A 20,923-nucleotide genomic window follows, 5' to 3' on the forward strand; every position below is an offset into this window, starting at 1 on the left:
GAGTAAACATGCCCGACGAGGGTTCGGCTGATAGACATGCGCTGAGCATGCCGCCAACTGAGACTCGTAAACTCTGGGAGGACCGCCGTAGGGCGAGCCCACGAGCTGCGACATACCCTGCATGTCGGCTTGAGGATAGTACTGGTTCGGAGGCTGGTAGCCAGTTCCGTTGGGCGAAACAAAGCCTGCTTGCGCGGGCGATTATTAGCAAAACGTGAATTCGAAACGGCGTGCCCCGACAAGGGGCGACCAAAAGGCTACCTTGGCCGTATGGCTGCTTGCATGCCATAAGGGCTGACAGCCTGACCCCGGGAAGGATAAGCCATCTGCTGGGGATAGCCCATATCCCTGCTGGACGGTTGTTTGTGCGAATACACCGGCTTAGTCTGCTCAATTTGGGCGTAGGATGCAGGCGACGTGGACGATATATATGGCGTGGCTGTGGTATGGCGAACGAGATTCACCTCCTTCAACGCATCCTCGGACCAGAGGTCAACGTTGAGGACGTACATGGTATGCTCTATCTCGCTGTAGGACGAGTATGCACCTGGTCAGCTGCGGCCCGAGTTGTTTGGTCTCGGTCCGGGCGGCGGTCTACTTACTTGCAATCGATCTCCTTCCCGGTTTTTGCGTCTTTGACTATGAGCCTCACACAGGGAGGAGGCGTGATGGGCCGCCGGTCCTATCCGGCTGTCAGCCCACGGTCCCGTCCAACAAGCCGAAATCTCCAGCCCAGAAAGACAAGCGTACCTTGTCACCGAAGCCACACATACGCGCACGTTGTGGCTGTTGCACAACATCCAGGCTGCCGGAGCTCGGATTAGCGCCTGTCCACAGCGGCCCGAAAAAAAAAAAAAGAAAAACATACATGACGCGCATGATCGCCGCGCCTCGGTTGCTGCAGCCAGGGCGAGCGGCCCGGCGCCGAAGGGGAAAAAAACAAAGGGAGTCTTACGAGTATACCCGGCTCTGGTCATCTTCGGACGAGTACGGTTTGAGGTTCAACTCCTGCTGGCGTTTCTGCTCCGGAGTGAGGGGGGCGCGCTCCTGCGACTGCGACGGCGACGGCTGGGAGGAGTCGGCGGAGGACTGGCCTGGCTGTAGCGCTCTGGGACCTGTCATCGGAACGGTTTCTTGGTATTGGGTGCTCGGTGGGGGCATTGACGGGAGCTGCTGCATCTGGTGCGCGGGATACGGCGGCTGGTGGGGATGCGGGTGCATGTCGGGGGGCATCGGCTGTGCCTGGCTCGGGGGGTACGGCGGTTGATGCATGTTTTAGGTTGCGGTCGAGTCCCGCGGGACCGCGCCGGTTGCGGATCAAAGACGACGGTCGTCGGCTGGTTTCCCGAGGCGGCTGTGTGGGCGTGTTGCGGCGGCAAAAGAGAGTACCGGTCGGTCGGAGATTAGCTCCAGAATAAAGCGGGTAGACGACGGGCGCTTCTTTAGGCGGTGCGGCAAGGTAGGTGGGTGGGAGCAGTCTGCGATCGACGAGGGGCGGCGGGTGGCCCACTGAGGATGGAGGATGGGGATGGAAATGGAAGCGGCGCGGTGTTGGCTGGTGATTGGAGATTGGAGATGGGAAGACAGACACAATGGGCCTGAGATTATGGGAAACCCTGAGCTTGGCGTTGGAGTGAGGGGGCCGCGGCTGCTTATATACCCTTGGGGGCTGTCTGGCGAGCTGGCTACCAGGAAGGTGAAACTGTCTTCGAAGTCTGTGTTATTGCGCCCTAGTCATGGAACTACCAAAAAGCATCGGGCGAGGAGGTGAGGGTCGTGGTGGGGAGACGCTGCCCGGTGATGGGTGATGGTCGATGGCGCATTCCGGGGATGCGGGCAGAGCTTGGCCCGCTTTTGGTGTGTTTTACTGACCCATGATCCGTTCTGGGGGACGGGCTGTTCGCCAGGGGGTGTTAATTCAGCACTGTGCTGGGGGTGCCTGCAACCCCACCATTTCCTGGGGGGGGGGGTTGAGGAGGGGCCACCATTTTTGTGAACTTGCAGCGAGTCCCCTTGTTCTTTTGGGTACGTACCACTCAACCACGACCTTGCACATCTCAGCCGCAGCCATAGTTCCAGGAGCGGGAGCGGGAGCACTTCCTCTTCCCTGGACGGACCCAGGGAAGAGGAAACAGATCTTGCAGAATCCCCGGCGATGGATGAACAGGAGTCAGGTCTCCTTCAGTTTCAGCCGACAAAAAAGACCACCGGTCCGAGGGACCTAGAGAAGAACATCAGTGCCCGGGGCATCGCCGAAGCTCCCGTCGCATGATGCCACGGACACGGCGACTCTGGTCTGCAACGGTCAGTCAGCCTTAAGTCAACCCCGACCCGCGACGCGCAAGTGCCACTCGGATTTTCGACACACGGGACACGGTCGGTTGGTGTGGGGCACGGGCCATACACACAAGACAGCTGTGATCCATTTCAATACCTTCCATCCTAGCCCCTTCCCCAACCCCCGGTCCTGGACGAGCGGGACTCGAAGTCGGGCCCGCGATCGAATCCGCGGACCTGGGTTCTCTGTCTCGGAACGGCTCCGGCAGGGGGTCAATCAGACGACAAACACACCCACAGACACCATTCCGAGGCCCTGAGAAGCAGTCAAACTCGGAGCAAAGTTCACGGTCACCGTCCTTCCCGGACTCTGGACTGCGTACGTTTACACGCGCCGCTCCCTAATCACTACCTTACCATGGCGAGTATGCGCGGGCCACATCAAGGGAGGTGTCATCCATGCGGCTTCTCGGTTGTGTTGTGTCGCGCGAAGGGGGTTGCGTTGGGGTATCTGTATCTCGCGCGAGAGGTGCTGGGATCCCGAGAGCTCGTTGCCAAGCATGCCTTGCCGTGTCCGTTCCTCCTTCGGGTAGAGTAAGCTGCCGGCACCGCGCAGCTCGCGTCTTCCTCCCACCCACGAGCAATTCCAAATGTTTTGCAGGTGCCGCGGGGTGTTGGTTGCCACCGAGCCTGGCCCAAGTTTGGCCGCCCGGAGAGCATCATACTGGATAGCAAGAAACTCGTCGCTTGACATCGGCATCCCGCCACAACACGGTCGGCCGGTTCCTGCTCCCCATCCTACCACGGTATACCCCCCTCCCCGCACATCCCGTGGATAGTGCGCTGTGTCTCGCCGAGCATCCCTGACGTCTTTCAATACCTCACATCGTCGAGTTTCCACACCGGTACAGCAACATGACACGCAGTGCCCGGTTTCATTGGCTAAGCGGCACGGCACCTGCGGCTCGACAAGCAAGTGGGCGCTCCCACCTGGACGGTCAGCCAGTCAGCAGATTGTGTGGGCTTATATTGCAATTTAGTTCCCGCTGCGGTCGCCAGATATGGCATGTGCGTCGAGATGACAGCAGTCCCGGCTCCTATAACTGACGGCAACAAGGTAGGGTGTTGATTCGACCTCTTCGCGAAACCCCTGGGGCAGCTCCCCACACGAGCCACCCGCCGCTACACCCCTCTGGTTTGGATCGAACCCGTCCTTGGGATGGCGGCGTCCCCCAACCGCTGAAGAGTGTGGGAGAGGGCCGGTGTGTGCGCCTCGCAAGAGCGGGCATGCATGCGAGCGGCGTGCTTGTTGCGGGAAGCTGGATGCGTTCCTATTCGACCACAGGCGCTGCACTTTGAGTCTCACCAAGCTCACCTCACCAAACTGAGGGGAAAGGGCCAGCAGGTTGACGCCAACTGCGCCCCTCCCGACAAGATCCCTGCCGAGTGAAGCTATATCTCGGGTCGCGGGGGGATTAACAACACCTCGCCAGCGGCCAGCCCCGCCCAAAGCAAACCCGCGCTGGACCTTTCCACGCCTGGCCAGAAGCAGAGGCTGGGTCTAATTTGCTCACTATCCGCTGGGAGGACCCCGAGTCTTTTCGCAAGACGAGCACCGAGAGCGCGCTGAATCCCACCCGATACCTAGTTATTGAATTTCTCATCTGGGGGCGCGGCGGGTCGACTTGCCACGTCCAAGAATAGCATCGCGAGAGCCGCGTGACCCCGGCTGCCCTTGCTTGCCGAAGGCCCAGAGGCCCTTTCCTCTCCCCAGCTTAGGCCCTGCAATTCCGGGCCATGCTGGCTCCAAAAAAGAACCGAGCTGGGGTCGGTCATCTTGTCGACTCAGGCATGGGTTCTCCACGATTTCCAGATCTCCGACCGTGAACACAAAAAACCGGGGACGGAGTAGAGCACATTGGTCCCGCGAAAGAGCGGTTCAATGGTCCGGTCCGGGCTGTCCTGCAACCTGGATTTTTTGTGTGTGGGATGCCCTTCATGTAGAAGTTCAAGTTCCCAGGTTCAGAGCTTCCAGTGCGGAAACAACAGGCTGGTTACAGTGCATTCCACACAGTAGGGGGGGATGCCGGGTGGCGCCGGGCCCACTAAGCAAGCACTTGACGGGGTGGAAGGAGCTTTTTCATCAGACCGCACGCCCCACGACGCACAGACCTTGCATCGCCGTCAATCACAGCGAGCACTTGACAAGTGGTGCCTTGCCGCGCCAAGAAGGGAATTTTGGTCGATCCCCCAAACAAGCGACAAAGACGCCCGAAAAGTGAAAATCAAAAACGAGCAAATTCCCAAAACGGGAGAAGCGCATCTGAATTCTTGGATCGCCAGAAGCTCCGACTCCAAATCGAGGAAAAGACGTCAACTTGTCTGTCTGTGCGCGCTCTCGGGCTTGTCCCAGCACCACCTTCTTTTATTTTTCCTTTACTTTCTGCCCCTTGTGCCCCTGCAGCTTCCACAAGATTTCGACGGAGCTTCCATTATCTGCAGGCGTGCATCATGCAGCGTCCTCCTCGCCTCCGAATCAATCTCTTCGACAGACGAGGTCTCCAACTGAAACACTGGATGGACCACAACGGTCCTGCGTCCCAGCCTTCTGCACGCAAACCTTTCCACATGCGGTAGAGCGCATCGGCGGGAGTGCCGCCCAGGATCGAGATGGACAGCTTCTCGAACATAACCGACGCTTGAACCCCCGGACCAAGCAGCAGAAGAAGCAACGGAGTTGTCGCTCGCCGCTCTCACCGCCGCCGACGTCGGGGCAGATAGAGTGCGCTGCAAGAGCCCCTCCACCTAATTCCTGATCCACCCCTCAATGGCGTCAGACCAATGTGAATAGTTGCTGATCTACACTGCGGACCGCCTCGATCATGCTGCCTTGTCGAAGATGGATTTTCGATGTCCAATCGCCGCCGTGTTGGTCAATCTTTGCTTCCGGCTCCCGGGCTATACAACTCGGTACGCAATCCGGATGCTTGTACCCGAGAAGAGTCCCACTCCTCAACAGACACCGCCACCTTTCCCACCTTTGCTGTTGTTTGAAAAATGTCGACAAGGTGGACACGGCTACCAGGGTAAGGGTGGTGGTGGTAATGCCTTTGCGTTGAGCGCATGGTTGTGCTGATGACACTTGGCATCCCATGGCTCACCCACCCGGCTTGGCGTTGCGTTTGGGGAAGGATTCTAGATGTTCCAAATCCGTGCACTCAAGACAGCCAGGGGTTGTTCTCCCATGCTCATTCATGCGGCGCCTTGTCAGAGGGTGACTCTTTGGGAACCAGCGCTTCGCACTGACACCATCTGGGCTGAGATGTCAAGGGAGCTCAGTCTTCCACCGCTTCCCCTCGACATGGGAACACCATCGACACCCCCCCATGGCCAGCTGGCTCCATGCTCCAAGAAGCTAGGGCTGGGTAACAGCGCCGGCCTCGCCTAACCGGCGCCTAGCCGAATTAGCAAACAAAATCGTGCCGGCGGCTTCTTTGCATTGACAAGATGCCGAATCCGAGCCTGGCGCGTCCAGCACGGCACCGCCGTCTACCCAGGTCCCGTGTGCCATCCCGATCTACAGTCAATTCACCACACAGTTCCGGTGCGTGTTTTTCTCCCCTTGTGTGATTTGGAATACGGAAACGTGCCGCGCCTTGCAATCCGTACCGTTTCACACAAACTTTAACCGGCCCACCTCCATCGTCGGCAGCTAGCCTGGGTTTCTTTGCAGGATATTCCGCGAGACCTACCTGCTCAACCGTTTTTGAGGGGATGGGATGTACATGGTTGACGAGCGTCAAAATAACGCCTCCAGTAACCTGCTCCGGGGGCGCCCTCGAGGAAAAGGTTATTGCTACAGTAAACTCTTAGGAAGCTCGCTAATCACTGCGTACGGGACCCAGGATAAGCTTTTCTCTCAACAAGAGCCTGTGCCTTCTGACACCTCTTACCCATCCTGTTCACTAGTTCTCGTCGTTGGGACTCCGCTTAGAAGATGTTTGGGCATGGCTAACCCCAACTTTTGGGGGTAACCGCATCGTGTCACAATCTACCCATTGCCAGAACGCGGGGCCTTAGATGGCTGGAAGATATTGGCCAAGATGGGTCTTCTACGAAGATCACCTGGGGCTGCCTAGGCGTGGGGACAAGGACATGAATTTGCATCCGCGGAAACCTCACCAAGCAATTCTGGTGGATAACAGGCCTCGTACATACTACGCGGACTCCCCTTCTACCATGCCAGCCGTTATACCCTCCCTTACAGCGCCCCTTTGCGGTGCCTCTCAAGCGTGGCCATCATGAATGGGGCCAGACTCGGTACCACGGCGGCACCTTTCGCGGGTCTCGCCGTGAGCAGAGAGCACTACCGTCCAATGACGCCCCGGCTGCGGGCCGCAACCGCTGGTTGACGGTGGGTGATGAGCAGTCCAGGCCCCTTACTCGGCCTCGTCGGTCTATAGGGGGGCAGGTCAATAGCCAAGGACAAAGGCGCCTCCGCGTTGTCCGTGGGAGGGGGTGGTGCAGTACAGTGCGTGATCTCTGCTTATCCTATAGGTTGAGCAGGGCCGCCTACCGTTGGCACTGGGTCACGCAGCTTGGATATCTTGCCCTCGGTGGACGAGATCGGCAAAGGGGGAAGGTCGGCTGGCGTGTCGGGGATTGTCAAGGAAGCGGGGCAGAGGGGGGTATATCCGCCTAACTCGTGATGCTGCAGAAGCACTGATTCTGCGCGGGGTGGAGGCCTTGAGGGCGCGCTTCGAGGGGAGGAGGTCCGGATGGGTGGGTATCAAGACCATGGAAAAGCAAAACCCTTTCCTAGACACCCACCACACCAACAAAGTCCGGTCAGCTGTGTGGTAGGACCGAAACAGGTTTCCTACATGTCTCATCGGGACTAGAAGGGGTCACGAAGTTGGGGGCCTCGAGCACCCGCCCTTTGAGCATGTTGGACAGGCCGAAGTTCCAACTCGCCCGTCGATCCCGTGCCGGCGTGGGAACAAACACGCAAACATTCAGTTTCTGACCAAGAAAGGGGTCGCCGTGTGGATTCCTCCTCCTCCGGCCACTCTCGTCCCAGAAAGCCCGAGCCGTAGGTCACAAATCATGGGCCCAAACAGCGCTCCTGGCTATCCAGTGCTGTCTGTCGCAAACGGGGGAATCGACCCTTCAGGCTTCATTCCTGGTTGCGGCCCGCGCGGGCGCTCCGCGATGACTAGGGCAAGGACGGTCGAGCATGCCCGGTTCTCGGGAATCGGTCCTCACACATGACAGGTGTTGACATGGAGTACCCAGCATTCAGGACCCGGGGGTTCCTCGGCATGGGCTACGGCGTGCCGCCGAGCTTTGACATGCCGGTATCTGTTTGGCTCCGCGCCCGACGATCTGCCAGAAAGCATCTTGAATTTCTGGAGCGGTCGGGCGCGCTTCCGATCGAGCCAACCCGTTTACGGTGGGGCGCTACTAGTCGTGAGGAAAGGCCCGTTTAGAGCCTTTTCTTATCTGAAGAGCTAGAGTTGATATTGGCAAGCAATATTGGTCAGCCTGGCTCCTCCTTTTTCGCTCATTTTGCTTTGACTTTTTTGCATTTGATACCTTTGTTTTCTTGTCACTTATGCCTGTTTTCTATTTCCTTCTTCTCTCGCCCCATATCATAACAACGTCGAACGACTTTTGTTATAATAAAAACGCAGATGCAGTCCAAGCATCGGGGACCTTTGCGGTCAGGAGAGTTTCCAGAACACTGAGGATCGGCTGCGCCAAGGCTGGCGATCTGGCACGCACATGAGACAATCGGCCAGATCTCGATCGATATGGGATGCCTGAGCGTTTAACGATAAATCCAAAGCCCACTTACGTTACATACGTCGATTTCTCGTCTCGTGCCGCGTCACCCCCTGCGGCTCTGGATCTCCCGCTTTCCCGAGCCGGGACGAGATGCAGGAGGCGGGCGACCGGCCGTGTGTGATCTCCTGCGCAACAATGGCAGGTAGGTAAGGCGATGATGACAGCCCGGACACTGAGGACCGATTGCCGATGCGCGGGGATTTCCGCCCGGGTGCACCTGAGAAGATGGGACGAGGGGACAGGATCGCCGCAAGGGCGCATCTGCCGTCTCATCTTCAAAGCATGTGGCGGAGCCCCGCGCACGAGCGGTTCGTGAGCTTCGGATCATACATACACCTTACCTTGCGCAGCACTGTAGCATGCCGCGGGGGGTTCCGCGCCCGTACGCTCGGGATTTTTTTTCTGCGCGGCGTTGCACTGAGAAGGCTAGAACCACGTCGTCGTGTTCGTCAAAACCGGGTTCACAACCACGCGCGCGCGTGTGTTGCCCGTGCCAAGGTGCAACCCAGATGCGAATGATCGACGGGTTCGAAACCGTCCGCCAGCGTGGCTCTTCCATTTCACAAAAAGCCCATGCTCGGGAGCCAAATGTATCACCTTATTACTAAATAGTTAACTAGTAGCTTACTCAGTTCCTTATAAGCGGCCCTGCAACCGGTACGGCCCTTGCCGAAGCGTAGCGATCCCAAATAGGAAGTTGTCGGTAATCTGTAAGTTAGTGTCGCTCAGATCTCTCGGGTCTGGGCTTGATTTGACTTAGCAAGTTACCGCCTCGAGCACGCGTGCTCAATCACCATTGTCGCATCTCCATCGTTCCCGGTCCACACTCGGAGACATCAAATCAATGTATCCAATTTGTCAGGATACGCTCGCTATCTACCAAGGCCCGCCCACCGGTCCAAGAACCGGATTCTCTTCACCACCGATCCCGAAAAAAGGGGTAAAGTAAACAATAAGCATTGTCAACCCTAACCCTCTACCTGAACAACACCATCCATCGTAGACGTGAAGAAGCGCAAGCACACATGAGAAGTCACACCGCTCATGTAGTCAACCACTGTTTTGTATTTCTCAGTCCTAATTTTATTTGTGGCCCCGTCTCTTTCGCCAGGCTGGTTGTCCGCCGTATGGCTGGCTGATCCTGTTTAAACCCCCCCCAGAAATGGTGAAGACATAATGGGGGGTCCAAATTTATACACACAAGAATCAGAGATCGAGAAGACATGTAGAGGAAACATTTCCCTTTCTCATAAAACACAAGGTATCTAGTGCACAACATCTAGTACCCAAGCCTCTTCGGCAAATCCTAATGTATGCAGCACTTGTGCCGCGTAGTCGAAGTTTAAAAAAAAGAAAAAAGTGAAGACAAAAAAGACCAGCGCTGGTGGGGGTAGTTATCATACGTGGCGGCCGCATTACAAAGGACAAAGTAAAGCCCATCCATCCGTTTCCTTGATTTCTGGGAATCATCCCCCCCCCCTTCCCCCCTCTGATCCCCCCCTTGATTCCCCTAGTTAGTTCGTTTCCCTCGTACTGAACACCTCTCTGAACGCCGTGCCCACAAAATCGTAATAAACCCCGGCCTCTTTCTTGATGTTAATAGAAAAACAAGTCCAAGTCTTCCATGAGCCTTCCCGTCTGGCCTCTGGAGTAGGATGTAAAGAAATCAGTACACCGGTCGCAGGTAGGATGTCGGTCCCGCTGAGGAGCCGACAGGATGGGTAGCACAGCTCCCGTGAGCTGGTAGCAACAATAGAGCCCTCAAGAGAATTGAGAAGGTGCGGTACGATCAACGATTTACGAATCGGCCAGCTTAGCAAAGTGTTTCGACCAGATCCACCCGACGACGTCGCGCGGATCGTCTTGGTTTTTGGCTAGCCAGAGCTCGCCCTTTTCAGCGATGACGTCAAATATCTGGACACCTTTAGTCAGTAAACATCACTCTCACGATATGCAGGTGGATATGGAGGATAACTCACTTCACCCGCTTGATACGTCAGGTAAGGATACCCCGCCTCATGCTTGGTCGTCTCAATGTTGAACTCAAAGAGCGACGCGGCCAGCCAGAGCACGTTATACCCGTTGCTAGCAGCAGTCCCCCTGTCCCTAGACGAGGCCCTCGACGACCTGGCGCTCTCCTCCGGCCCATCGGGTAGCGGCAGCGCGGAGTTGAATAGACCCGAGAGACGCCTGGTCTGCTGATCGGCACCGGCGCTGTGGGCCGGGTAGCTCGAGTTGAAGGTCGAGTTCGAATCACGCCGGTTGGTCGACATGGCGGTGGACTCGGAGCTTTGCCTCGGCAAGCTCGTCGAGTCAAAGCTGTGGCCGGTACTGGGACGCATAGAAAGGGGGACTGCGGCTACCGGGGGTCGGCTTCCGTTGGAGTTCTCGGCGGGCGTGACGGGCGAGCCGCCGCTGCCGCGGGGGTAGCCGTTAATACCAGAGTAGTAGTCGCGGTAGTAGTTAGCAGGACTGGGGAGAGCGCTGCTTGCTGGGGATAGGCTGAACTGTCCGCTGTTACGCTTGACAAAGTCGGGAGTAGGGAGAGCCGGGATGTGATCACTGTTAATGGATAAGCCCCTCCCACGGGGCGAGAGGATATCGCTCGGTCGTGACTTGGTCTTGGAGAGGATGGAAGAAGCATCGTCGGTGGTCGACTGCGACGCCCTGCCCTTAAGCGTGGGGTTGACGATTCCGAGAGCCTTTGCCCGCTCCTCCTGCAGCGCAAATTCTCGCTGGAAGCTGGTCACAATCTCAGAGAGCTCGGGAACGTGCGTAACGTCGGACAGCGGCGCTTTGACCTTTTCCTTCCAAATGGCATACCAAGCTGCTTGGATGCTAATGAACTTGCCCAGGCAGATGTTCCCGACCTTGGCTGTCATCGCGGAAAGCTTGGGAAGCTCTTTCTTGAGCGTGTCGTTGAGCGCCTCGTACTGCTCAACCAGCTCTGCGAGTTGCTTGTCTACCTTCTTTCCGTTGGCCTTTAGCACCATGTATTTTTCGTAGTCCAGGCGCCGTTTCGCCCGCTTCTTCATAGCGAGTGAGGGGTTTCCGTAGCACCTGATGACCTGTTCAAACGGCTCGATGACGTGCTTCCGAACGTCGGTAAGCTGGCAATGAATTAGCACGCAAATCAGTAGAAGCGAGTTGGCAGCCTTACATGTTTCTCCAGGGCGATTTTCTCAATGTCTCTCATAGATACGTTGAACTGCACCCATTTGCTTTCCAAGTGGGCATAGTCTCGGGAGGGCTGGAGGCGCATGACGAGCTCCATGGAGGACAGATATTGAAGAAACTCGTGAACGTAAGTCGCAACGTTCCTGGAGTAGTACTCTACGTCACGCAGAACGACTTGGAGCCGTAGATAATCGTCCCCGAACTGCTGTTGGAACTTTTGGTAATCCTCGTCTTCGGCTGTCTTGGTGGCGGACACCTGAAGTTTGTCGACGCGCTTGCCAAACGCTCTGGCTATCCCAGCCCGGACATCCGAGTCTTTGCGCTTCCTGTTGCCCACGATCTGGCCGACCAACTCAAAGTTCTTCTTAGTCTTGTTGATCTCGTCAATAGCATCGATCACTACCGTCCTCGCGCTGACCAGCGATTCGCGGTCCGGATGGTCCTCTGGAGTGTACTTGAGGAGATGGGTGATAATATCGGGATACTTGGTGATGCGCTGCATCGGTTTGATGAGGAGCGAGTCCAAGTTCCAAGCACTGGTCAGCTCCTTTGCCACCTCATTGCACTCGTTGAGCCAGAGCATCACGGTCTTGTCTTCTTGTATCTGCACGAGCCGCTTCGAGGAGTTATCGCTGGATCTCAGATACACCTCATGAACTGCCTTCAGCTGCTCGATATTTTTGGAGAATACCGAGCCAAGCATGGTGAGACGATCCTTTTCGTCGTTCCGCTCGGGCTTGTTCGCAGAGAAAACGGAATTCAGGGTCGCCGTGTCGGAGTCTTTCGCATCTGGCATCGGGGGAGGAGACCGCCTGCCTTTGGGGGTGTAGATGGTCGATGCTCCCTCCTTGAACTCGATCAACAAGGCGGCGTGAAAAGCGATGATCTCGTCTGTGTTCCTAAAGATCAGCTTGACTGTCTTGTTGTCCAGATTGGGGCACGCCTCGGCCGTGCCCTTGTAGATCTCTTCGACGACAGTCATGTCTCGGACAAAGGCGTCTTCCGTGTCGATGAGCTCTCGGATAACCAGTTGCCTTTGCCGGAGCCGCTTCTGCTCTTCTTGCTCCTTTTCTGTCAGCGGGGTCTGGCCATCATAGAGTGTCTCACTGAGCGAGACACGTGAGGGCTCTTGGTCAAGGCGGAGTTGAGAAAAGGACTCCGGAGGTGACACAGTCCCTGAAAGATCGCGTTCACCGTCTTGGCTGTATGCGTAACTTTCTGGTCGGCTTTCCGCAAGATACAAAGTGCTCTCCCGTTCATACTTGCGCTCCGTTGGGGGAGGGCGGGGGGCTTCACGTTCCGGGAGAGGCGCTACGCTTCCGGGTTCCGATTCGCTCTGCTGCCTGAAAGATTCCGCATTGGTGAGCTCGGGGAGTTGTTGCTGGCTACCCAACAAATCGGGTATCATAGGGGAGGGCGGGGCGCCGGATTGGACCAGCGGTGATGACTCTGGGCTTTGCGCAAGGTCGCCGAGACTTGATGCACAAGTACTGAGATCTCCCGTAGAAGCTGCGGCTCTGAAAGACGCCCCGTCGTCATGGGTGTCTACTTCATGTGACTGGGATGTAGAACTTGGATGACCAGTGTTGCGGTCTTCACTCCCGAATGAGAAGTCGGTCCACGCGGAATGCTGACTTGAACGGTTCCCCGGTGCGAGCAGGCCGGGCACAGCCAGATTGTGTGACGTTTCCGGCAAGTTTTGGTACTCTGCTGGGGCCAGGTGGCCATCAAGAGGCGTGCTAGGATCGGAGGAGGTGAAGGTTGAGTCACGTAGAGCCGCAATGTTGTCGCGCAGGCGCGGTCCGGTATAGAAGTCTTCGATACGGTCCAGTGTTTCGACCTCAATGTGGGGTTCCCCAAATTGGGCATCGCCAGGATGCAAAGTCTCAGGAGCAATAATCTCAGGGGTAATGGTAGCGGGAGGCTCATCTGCTTGAGGCAAGTCGGCCTGGGGTATGGTTGCACGAGGCAGCTCCTTGTGGAACGGCCTGAAATCAGTTTCCGGACCCAAAATCGTGATCGTGGTTTCGTAGTTGTCGGAGAAGGTGTACGGCCGGGGCACGTACTCGTCGTCTTCGGCCGGAGGAGGGGCAACGGCGGGTTCGGGCTGAGATTCGGGTTCGAAGGTCGCGCGAGTTGGTGTGAGCTCGGATGATTGTGGTCTAGGGACCGATGATGGATCAAGAGAAATTTTGATGGAGACGCTGTCATCTTCATCGGCATCGTCATCAAATGGGGACTGATACGTTGCTCTCTTGGGTAGATCGGGAATGGCGGTTTGCTCGGGGAGCTGCTGCTCGACTGTTTCGGGTTGAGGTGTGGGTTGAACTAAATTCGGCGTGATCACTCCCAGCGCGCCGTCGATTGATATTGGCATTTCCTGTCTGGGGGGCTCGGTTTGCACCTCGGTATCGAATTCGGTTACCGCGCTTGTCATCGAGATGGCGGAGAGGGGGATGTCGTCCTGTTCGTCTAATGGGGACCCGGCGCCGGGGAAACTGCCTGGTATTTCTAATCTCAGTGTATCGAGAGGGGCACGGAACTCCTCCGCTGGTGGTTGGGGCGTAAGCATGTCCGCCTCAGACTCCTGTGATTCTTCAGTCTGGGGTTCTTGTTGTTCTGTTGCCGCGTCGGAGGGGCGGCCATTGTCCCGGGCTTTCTTAGACGGTGTCGTGGCAGAAGCCGTGGCAGCCGCCGCAGCCGTGGCGTTAGCAACAGCCGCCGCTGTAGCCGCCTCTGCCTCTACCTTTGCCTTAGCGACAGCAGCTAACTCTTTCTTTCTCTTTTCCGCAGCGGCCTGCCTGACTTCTTTTGCCTGGGTTTCCCGGATGGATTTGCTGTAGGCAAGTTTGATGGTTTCCCGTCGTTGGGCGAAATCTATTGCGCCAACGGATACCTTACGCCTTCGGGGCGTCGGTTCGTCCGTCTTGACGGTGCGTTGAGATTGCCTGAGAGGGGAAGCGCTGGCCTCCACGGTTCGCATTCTCGATGCTGCAGTCGTGGCGGTAGCAACTGACTGGCGAGGCCGAGAGCTCCGCAGGCTCGGAGACAATTTGGGAGTCGGCACAGAGACATAGGCATTGAGCCGACTACTGGGTCGACTGGTGGGCCGAGTTGTAATATTTGACGGCGGGGGCTTGCGAGCCGAGCTTGAGGTTCGGCTTGATGCTTTGGGGGCGGGGTTCCCTGTGGGCGTCCTCGCGCGTGTTGTTGAGGAGACATGTTGTCGGGATGTTCTCCCGCTGGATGTGGAATACTTGTTGAAGGTGGAGGGGGAGTTGGAGCGCGTCGACACCGGGCTTTCGCCGTGGGTCGAGGCATCGTTCATCCTCCGAGCCAGCCGCGGAAGACGCGAGGTCGGAGAGGCCGGCGATGTGGGTGAGATTGGGGAGTCGACATCGTGCCTCGCTGCACCGTGGTCCGGGCGGCTCAAGGTCAGTTTGGATCCAGCAAGATCACTGCGGGCTCGAGAGTGATGACTTTTTGGTATCCTGGACACGGGGTGATCGGTGCTCTGCTGCTCAACCGGGCCTGCAGCGCGGTACCAATCGGTTGGCGACGGTGGTTCTGTGTCGGCGATGTCCGGGTTCGAGAGAGTTCTCATCTGTGCCCGTGCAGGGTTGATGATGTTGGACTCGGAAGTCCTCCTCGGCCGGGCCGGTTCGATGCCGAACCCGGGTGTGACGGCGTCGCTCTGATCCGGCAGGATCTCGCCAAACAAAAGCCCATTTTGACGCGGCACAGCAGGCTGTGCCATGGGCTTGGGTGATTTTGTAGTGGTGGGACCGGCGGTGCGAGGTCTGGATATCCTGCTTGCAAACGACTGTGAATTGCCAGAGGTTTGGTCTTCGGTAGGCAATTTCGATCGTTGTGAACTTCGGGTTCCGGAGCCTTTACCTGTGCCGCGCCCTGTGTCCCTGTCTCTGTCTCGTGTCGCCGTCGTCCTAGTTGTACTGTGCGAGGTTGTACCGGGTGATCTGCCATTAACGCTACTCGACGCCGTGTCTCGGGTTGAGGCTCTCGGGACGGATTTCCGGCCGCCGGAGGCGGATTGAGAGGATGACTGGTCAAATTTCTTTTTGAGATCCTTGACGCTCGGCGGAACGCCCTCGGCGGCAGCTGACGGTTTCGAACCCCCCGCGCCAGAAACTCCTGATCGGCTGTCGACTGGAGTCGAGGCGGAACGCTGGCCCGGTCGCAGGGCGCCGCGGTGGTTCACCGGAACGGCGGGGTGCTTCGGGGTCGTTCCGTTGCCGTTCGACCGCAACGACGGCGCCTGCCGTGTGCTGCTGGATACCGTCGCCTGGGCCATGGGGTCCTTCACTGGCGGGGAGGTATTTCCAGCATCCTCGGTCGGCTGCGGGCTCTGGTAGCTGCGGTAAAAGTCGGCGGGGTCTACAGAGTCGTCGGGAGGTTGTGGATCGCGGGCGGTCGCGAGGGCATTGGCGGAAAAAGCGTGCAGATTCGCGGCGGCGTACGGGTCGAAGGGGTCGGGCGAGTTCGGGCCGGAGCCGAGGGCATCTATGTCGTCGAAGGGGTCGCGGTAATGGTGCTGGCGCTGTGGTGAGAGGGGCGATTGATCCTGGCTATTGTAATCGTAATGGTCGAGATGGTCGAGGAACGGCCCGGAGCGCGAAACAGGCTCGTCTCGGAGACTGCCATGGTCCATGGTGTCGTTGTACTCGTCCCTCCTCCCATCACTCTATGGCAGCTCCTGGCGGGCTGGCTGCTACGACTGTGCACACGCCTCGGAGCGAACAAGATTTGAGGATTCCAGAGATCATCGACGTTCCATGCGGGCAACTGGGGTGGGCTTGGTGGGCGGGATGTTGGGGCCTGTCGAGGTTGATGCGCTGGCAAGCACGAGGATTGGTTGGATTGGGCTGGTCTGGCTGGATTGGCCGTCGGCAGAAGCAACTGGGGACAGCCCTGGGCGAAGAAACAACGTCCCTCCACCTCTGGCACTGGGCAGTCACACTCTCGGCACCGCTGCTGCAAGCCGCGGATCCACCCAGAGCGCCAAGTGAAGGAAGGGGGCTTCCTCCCTGTATGTGGGCAATTCGCAATACAGGCAGGAACCCGTCCCATCCTCGCGGCCGTTAAACGGGGTATTTTACTTTTCATGTATGTAGTCACAATGCAGGTGGCCTGGTTGAGTTGTGGGCACTTGTCAGACTGTACCAAGTACATACAATGAACACAGTCAAACTCGGTAGCGCAGATACAAGGAAAGTCTCGGCAAGTATTGTCCTCGGAATGCTTCAAAACCCTGAACGCAATTTCCTGTGCTATGGGGGGCCCGGGTTCGTCCTATGCGAGGGCGGCTGCAGCAAGAAAAAAAAAAGTCGCACACAGCGGGGTTGCAATTGGAAGTGCATTGCATGTCAGCCAGGCTCGAACCGGGGTCCAGGTAGGTTGCTTGCGAGGAAGGTTGGAGGATCGAGCAGATTCGGGTTCGAAATGGATTGATTCTAGGTACTTGGTACGAATACTGATGAGAAAGCAACTGCCCGATTTGGATTTGGGCTCAAACCCACCTTCGTTTTGACATCTCACTCCTACTGGCCTCTCTCACTTCCTGCCCCTTTTCTTCTCTGCTTCTCGGTTCAAGTTTCCTTCGGTTTCGTGTATTTCGGGAATTTCTTCCCCTCGAAAAGCAAGGTTAAACCCTGGCTGAGTTCGGATTGAGTTCAGATGGAAAGCCAAACGAAAAAAAAATCCGAGGAATAATTAGAGGGATAAACCCCAACGCCACAGTTGTTCCTGGATGCCCGTGCGAGGAAGTTCACCAAAAGCAGCTAAAGATTTGAGATCTGCTGCCGTCGAGGAGAATGAACTCTCACAGAGTCTGTACCAATCTCCCAATAAAAAAGAAAGGGAAGAAAGATAATGCCCGCGGCTTCTTTTCCAAGCCTGCGTTTGCACTTACTTGCCTGCCCTCCTGCCGTGCTTGCCTCGAGGTGTGGTCTTCTCTTCGGGTCCCACTTTCCGTATTCCGATCGCTCCTGGGGTTGGCTGGGAATTTCGTTGGCAGCGAATCGCGGGCGTCCGATCCGAAGGCATGAAAGTCGGTCCAGTGGGTGTGGCTGCCTAATGACGCCCACAATCGACAATGATTCCCCAGAAACCCAGAACACTGCTGCAGAGCTGCAGTTCATCGAGCGCCAACCAGGAAACGAACATCCACCCGCAAGTGCAAACGATGTTGGGCAGCGTGGCTTGACCCCCAAGAAAGGACCAAAAGAAGGTTGTCACGAAACTGGCCCGACTCGACTGGGCAAACCGTTTGAGGCTATCAGCCATCCCGACCCATCCACGCCCTCCGACGCGCCGACACGCCGTCACACAACTTCCGCAGAGCATCCAACCCAGTGCGCGCTTGCCAGTGCTCGCCAGTGCCACTCGTCTGCTTCGGGCTTGGCTACCATACTTGTTGGAGCCGGTGGCTGCCCATCCAATCGGCCAGCCTAGATGCGCCCGTCTTGCTCTGTTCAATTGAAGGACGGAATTGACTGATGAAAAGAGCCCGTCTGAATCCCAATTCATCTCATCCCGCACCACTCCTACCCAATCACCCAGCAGCACATGTCGCCCGGCTGTTGATAGGTTTTGTCTCTCGCTATCAAGCTGGTCAGTCGGCCTCTCATCTTTGACGAGGTATGCACCGAAGGGAACTTTGCTCGCTCAGGAACATCGTTGGGGGTCATTCGAAGCCGTTGGGCTATCTGCAGAAGCGACCTGTGGAGCCCATCGACCGGGCCCCGCATCAATGGACCCGGCTTCGGGTCCGGGGTCCCGAAAGAGGGGCCGAGACCACGCCGGAGCGTTAACTGGGCCTAGCTCCGTTGAACCACCGGCAAAGCACGTCAAGTGTGCGAAGCCACCCAACGTCATCATCAAGCACGCGCTGCTCGCCCAGTATTATCCGGAAATCCAGACGTTGCGTCAATACGCCCTCTCAGAGCTACCCTCCTCTTCGCGTATTCGACGGAAGAAGATCGGATCAGTAGGGCTTGGCCATCTCTCTCCTAACGAAACCCCTACGGAAGATGAGCTTGTCCTGGGTGAGCTTCTCGACACAACCATTGTGGCGCGCCGCCAACGCCCCGAGGTTGACCACGGCCATCGCTGGCTGCAATGGATCGGCTTCTCGCAGAAAGGCGACGAGTCGTACGTGACCCTCTCAGATGGCCTCAAGTGGTCCATCTACTCGCAGTCCGAGGTAAGAGGGCGATACGTGTAGCGTACCAAACGACGTAACTCACATGTTCACACGCTGGAAGATCGTTGATTTTGCCGTTTGGCTCCTATTCTCCCGAGAAGAGACCGGCTCCTGGCCAAAGCACACCTTGTGCGATGGATTCAGAAAGCAGGCCGGCCAAAGCAACAGACCCAACCCTGCTGCCGCGTCAACTATCCCCGGATTGTATTCAGCTTATCCCAATCAGCATGTTCATGCACTGAAGCAAAGCCCTTGGCCGCAACTTCTCATGTTGCTGGGGAAAGAAGGGGAGCGCATCATGATCGATTTATTAGTTGACTGTGCCATATTCAGATCCGTGAAGGCCGGTAAGAGGAACCTTTACCAGATGGGCGGAACCCCCATCTCGGAGCTCGAAACTTTACCACAGGCCAATGGCAACGCAAAAGCTTTCCCTGTGGGTGTTGGCCAGAGAGATGTTGGTCTCCGTCCCTCCGAAATTTCCTTTGCCAGGAATAGGATGCTTTACGCCAGGGCCGCCCTCAATGCCCGAGGTCTCGTCCAATTCGGCCTCCGCCATATTCGTATGTCTTCTTCCGTTTACTTTGTTTATCCCATAATCCGATACTCACCAGACTAGATGTTCTGAATCGATTTCCTTACAAGGAATCTGCAAAACGTGGCCAGAACCATGAGGATGTCGTTCATATCATGATGTATCTATTCCCCCGGCAATTTGGTCTTCACAACGTGTTTACATCGGTTGTGAATCGAAGGCAAACGGCTCAGAAGGTTCAGGATTATGCGCTCCGTGAAGAAGAGATAGCCGCCAAGTGCTCTCTGTCAGACCCCAAAAAGAAACCTGTCAAACATGTCCCCAGGAGGCTCAGGGGCAAGACGGTGGATCTAGTCCAACGATTGCAGGTACTTCATTCACGCTGTTCTTACGCAGAGATGCTGCAGCATTATTGCCCAGTAAGTGCATTTCTTCTCGTCTACCGAACCTGGCGCTCATATATCCAGGTTCCCGGGCAAGCCAACAGTCAGAAGACGACCCAGGCGACTTCTGATCCGGCGCTGCCGCAATCCTCTAGGCCGCCAAACAAGTCTAAAAGAAAGGCGAACGGCCCGAAGTCGCTAGCCACACCTGTCGTGAATATGCAGTACGCCTCTCTTACCGAGTTAGCCACCCCGGCTGCGAGTGTTTCCGCGTTTTGCCAGGCCGTCATCTCTCGAGTCATCCCCAATGAGTTTTGGGGCCAAGAGTCCATCCAAGAGCACAATAAAGCGTGCTTCCTAAGAAAGATCCATCACTTTGTTTGTCTTCGGCGCTTCGAGTGCATGTACCTACACGAGGTGATGCAGGGAATGAAGGTAGGCGCAATTACCGTACTCGCTCTCCGGCTTATATTGACGGTTCGGCAGATTAATGACATAGAATGGCTCATACCGCCAGGGCTGGGCAACCACAAGAGCTCCCAGTCGGACACGCGAAAGCGAACAGAAATCTTCTACGAGTTCTTGTACTACCTCATCGACTCGTTCTTAATACCCTTGATTCGCAACAACTTTTACGTTACGGAGTCCAATGTTGACCGGTACCGTCTCTTTTTCTTCCGCCATGATGTTTGGCGCTATGTGGCCGAGCCGGCCCTAGCTGTTTTGAAAACGACTATGTTTGAAGAGGTGAAGATGGAGGACGCTCGCCAGATCTTACAGTCACGGCGGCTGGGTTACTCTCACGTTCGACTCCTTCCGAAGCAGACTAAGATGCGCCCGATCATGAATCTACGGCGGCGTACACTCCTCCCAGGAAAGAGTAAGCTATTAGGGCCTAGTATCAACTCAATTTTAGGCCCGGTTAGCGCGGTGCTCAAACTTGAGAAGGTGAGACTATTGTTCACAGCACGCAGGACTAATCCACTGACACAAAAAAACAGACCTTGAACCCGAGCCGGTTGGGTACGTCACTCTTCTCCGTCGGAGACGTTTATCAGCGCATCAAGGCCTTCAAAACCGAGCTTGGCGACGGACAGCACAAGTTTTACTTCGCCAAAGTAGACGTCCAAGCAGCCTTCGACACGATCCCTCAGGACGCCATGATCGAACTTCTCAAACAAATCCCCCAACAATCCCAATACAAACTCCTAAAGCACGCCGAAGTCGCCCTGTCCGAGTCACCCACCGGCAGCGCCACAGACGCGAAGCCCACCCGGCGATGGCACGCCACCGCAGCCACCAGCACCGACACGCGCCCTTTCCCCCAACGCCTCCAAGAAGACGCCCCCCTTCCGCAAGAAGAAGAACGACACCGTCTTCGTCAGCAGCGCCGCGCACACCACCCACCACGCCCGCGACCTGCTGGCCCTCACCGCCGCGCACGTCCAGCAGAACCTCGTGCGCGTCGGGAAAAAGTTCTAC

General features: G+C 56.9%; 5 protein-coding genes across 5 annotated transcripts in view; 2 read left to right on the forward strand and 3 right to left on the reverse strand.

The window, feature by feature from the left end:
- Window positions 1–951: 951 nt before the first annotated feature.
- Window positions 952–1,272, reverse strand: CHGG_01496 (uncharacterized protein; the record flags this gene model as incomplete). Its single annotated transcript, XM_001220716.1, has 1 exon — window positions 952–1,272. The coding sequence occupies one exon, from the start codon at window positions 1,270–1,272 to the stop codon at window positions 952–954; it is 321 nt and encodes a 106-aa protein (XP_001220717.1).
- A 470-nt stretch (window positions 1,273–1,742) lies between these two features.
- On the reverse strand, window positions 1,743–3,037 carry CHGG_01497 (uncharacterized protein; the record flags this gene model as incomplete). The annotated part of the gene is made up of 4 exons (XM_001220717.1): window positions 1,743–1,896; window positions 2,034–2,047; window positions 2,118–2,221; window positions 2,695–3,037. 4 exons carry the CDS (start codon window positions 3,035–3,037, stop codon window positions 1,743–1,745), a joined length of 615 nt encoding a protein of 204 aa, XP_001220718.1.
- A 2,747-nt stretch (window positions 3,038–5,784) lies between these two features.
- Window positions 5,785–8,440, forward strand: CHGG_01498 (uncharacterized protein; the record flags this gene model as incomplete). The annotated part of the gene is made up of 6 exons (XM_001220718.1): window positions 5,785–5,881; window positions 6,011–6,126; window positions 6,545–6,691; window positions 6,741–6,808; window positions 7,152–7,534; window positions 8,271–8,440. 6 exons carry the CDS (start codon window positions 5,785–5,787, stop codon window positions 8,438–8,440), a joined length of 981 nt encoding a protein of 326 aa, XP_001220719.1.
- A 1,481-nt stretch (window positions 8,441–9,921) lies between these two features.
- CHGG_01499 (uncharacterized protein) lies at window positions 9,922–15,970 on the reverse strand (the record flags this gene model as incomplete). The annotated part of the gene is made up of 3 exons (XM_001220719.1): window positions 9,922–10,038; window positions 10,104–11,234; window positions 11,285–15,970. 3 exons carry the CDS (start codon window positions 15,968–15,970, stop codon window positions 9,922–9,924), a joined length of 5,934 nt encoding a protein of 1,977 aa, XP_001220720.1.
- Window positions 15,971–18,070: 2,100 nt separating this feature from the next.
- Window positions 18,071–20,923, forward strand: part of CHGG_01500 (uncharacterized protein) — a gene marked incomplete at both ends in the record, with an annotated part of 3,934 nt that continues 1,081 nt past the window's right edge. Inside the window, 7 exons of the mRNA XM_001220720.1 lie at window positions 18,071–18,523; window positions 18,750–19,086; window positions 19,143–19,426; window positions 19,526–20,300; window positions 20,358–20,389; window positions 20,443–20,559; window positions 20,666–20,899. Of these exons, the coding sequence (XP_001220721.1) occupies window positions 18,071–18,523; window positions 18,750–19,086; window positions 19,143–19,426; window positions 19,526–20,300; window positions 20,358–20,389; window positions 20,443–20,559; window positions 20,666–20,899 (2,232 nt within the window). The remainder of the gene's footprint in view (window positions 18,524–18,749; window positions 19,087–19,142; window positions 19,427–19,525; window positions 20,301–20,357; window positions 20,390–20,442; window positions 20,560–20,665; window positions 20,900–20,923) is intronic.

The sequence above is a fragment of the Chaetomium globosum genome, genomic scaffold (genome assembly GCF_000143365.1).
Source record: "Chaetomium globosum CBS 148.51 scaffold_1 genomic scaffold, whole genome shotgun sequence".
Classification (NCBI taxonomy): domain Eukaryota; kingdom Fungi; phylum Ascomycota; class Sordariomycetes; order Sordariales; family Chaetomiaceae; genus Chaetomium; species Chaetomium globosum.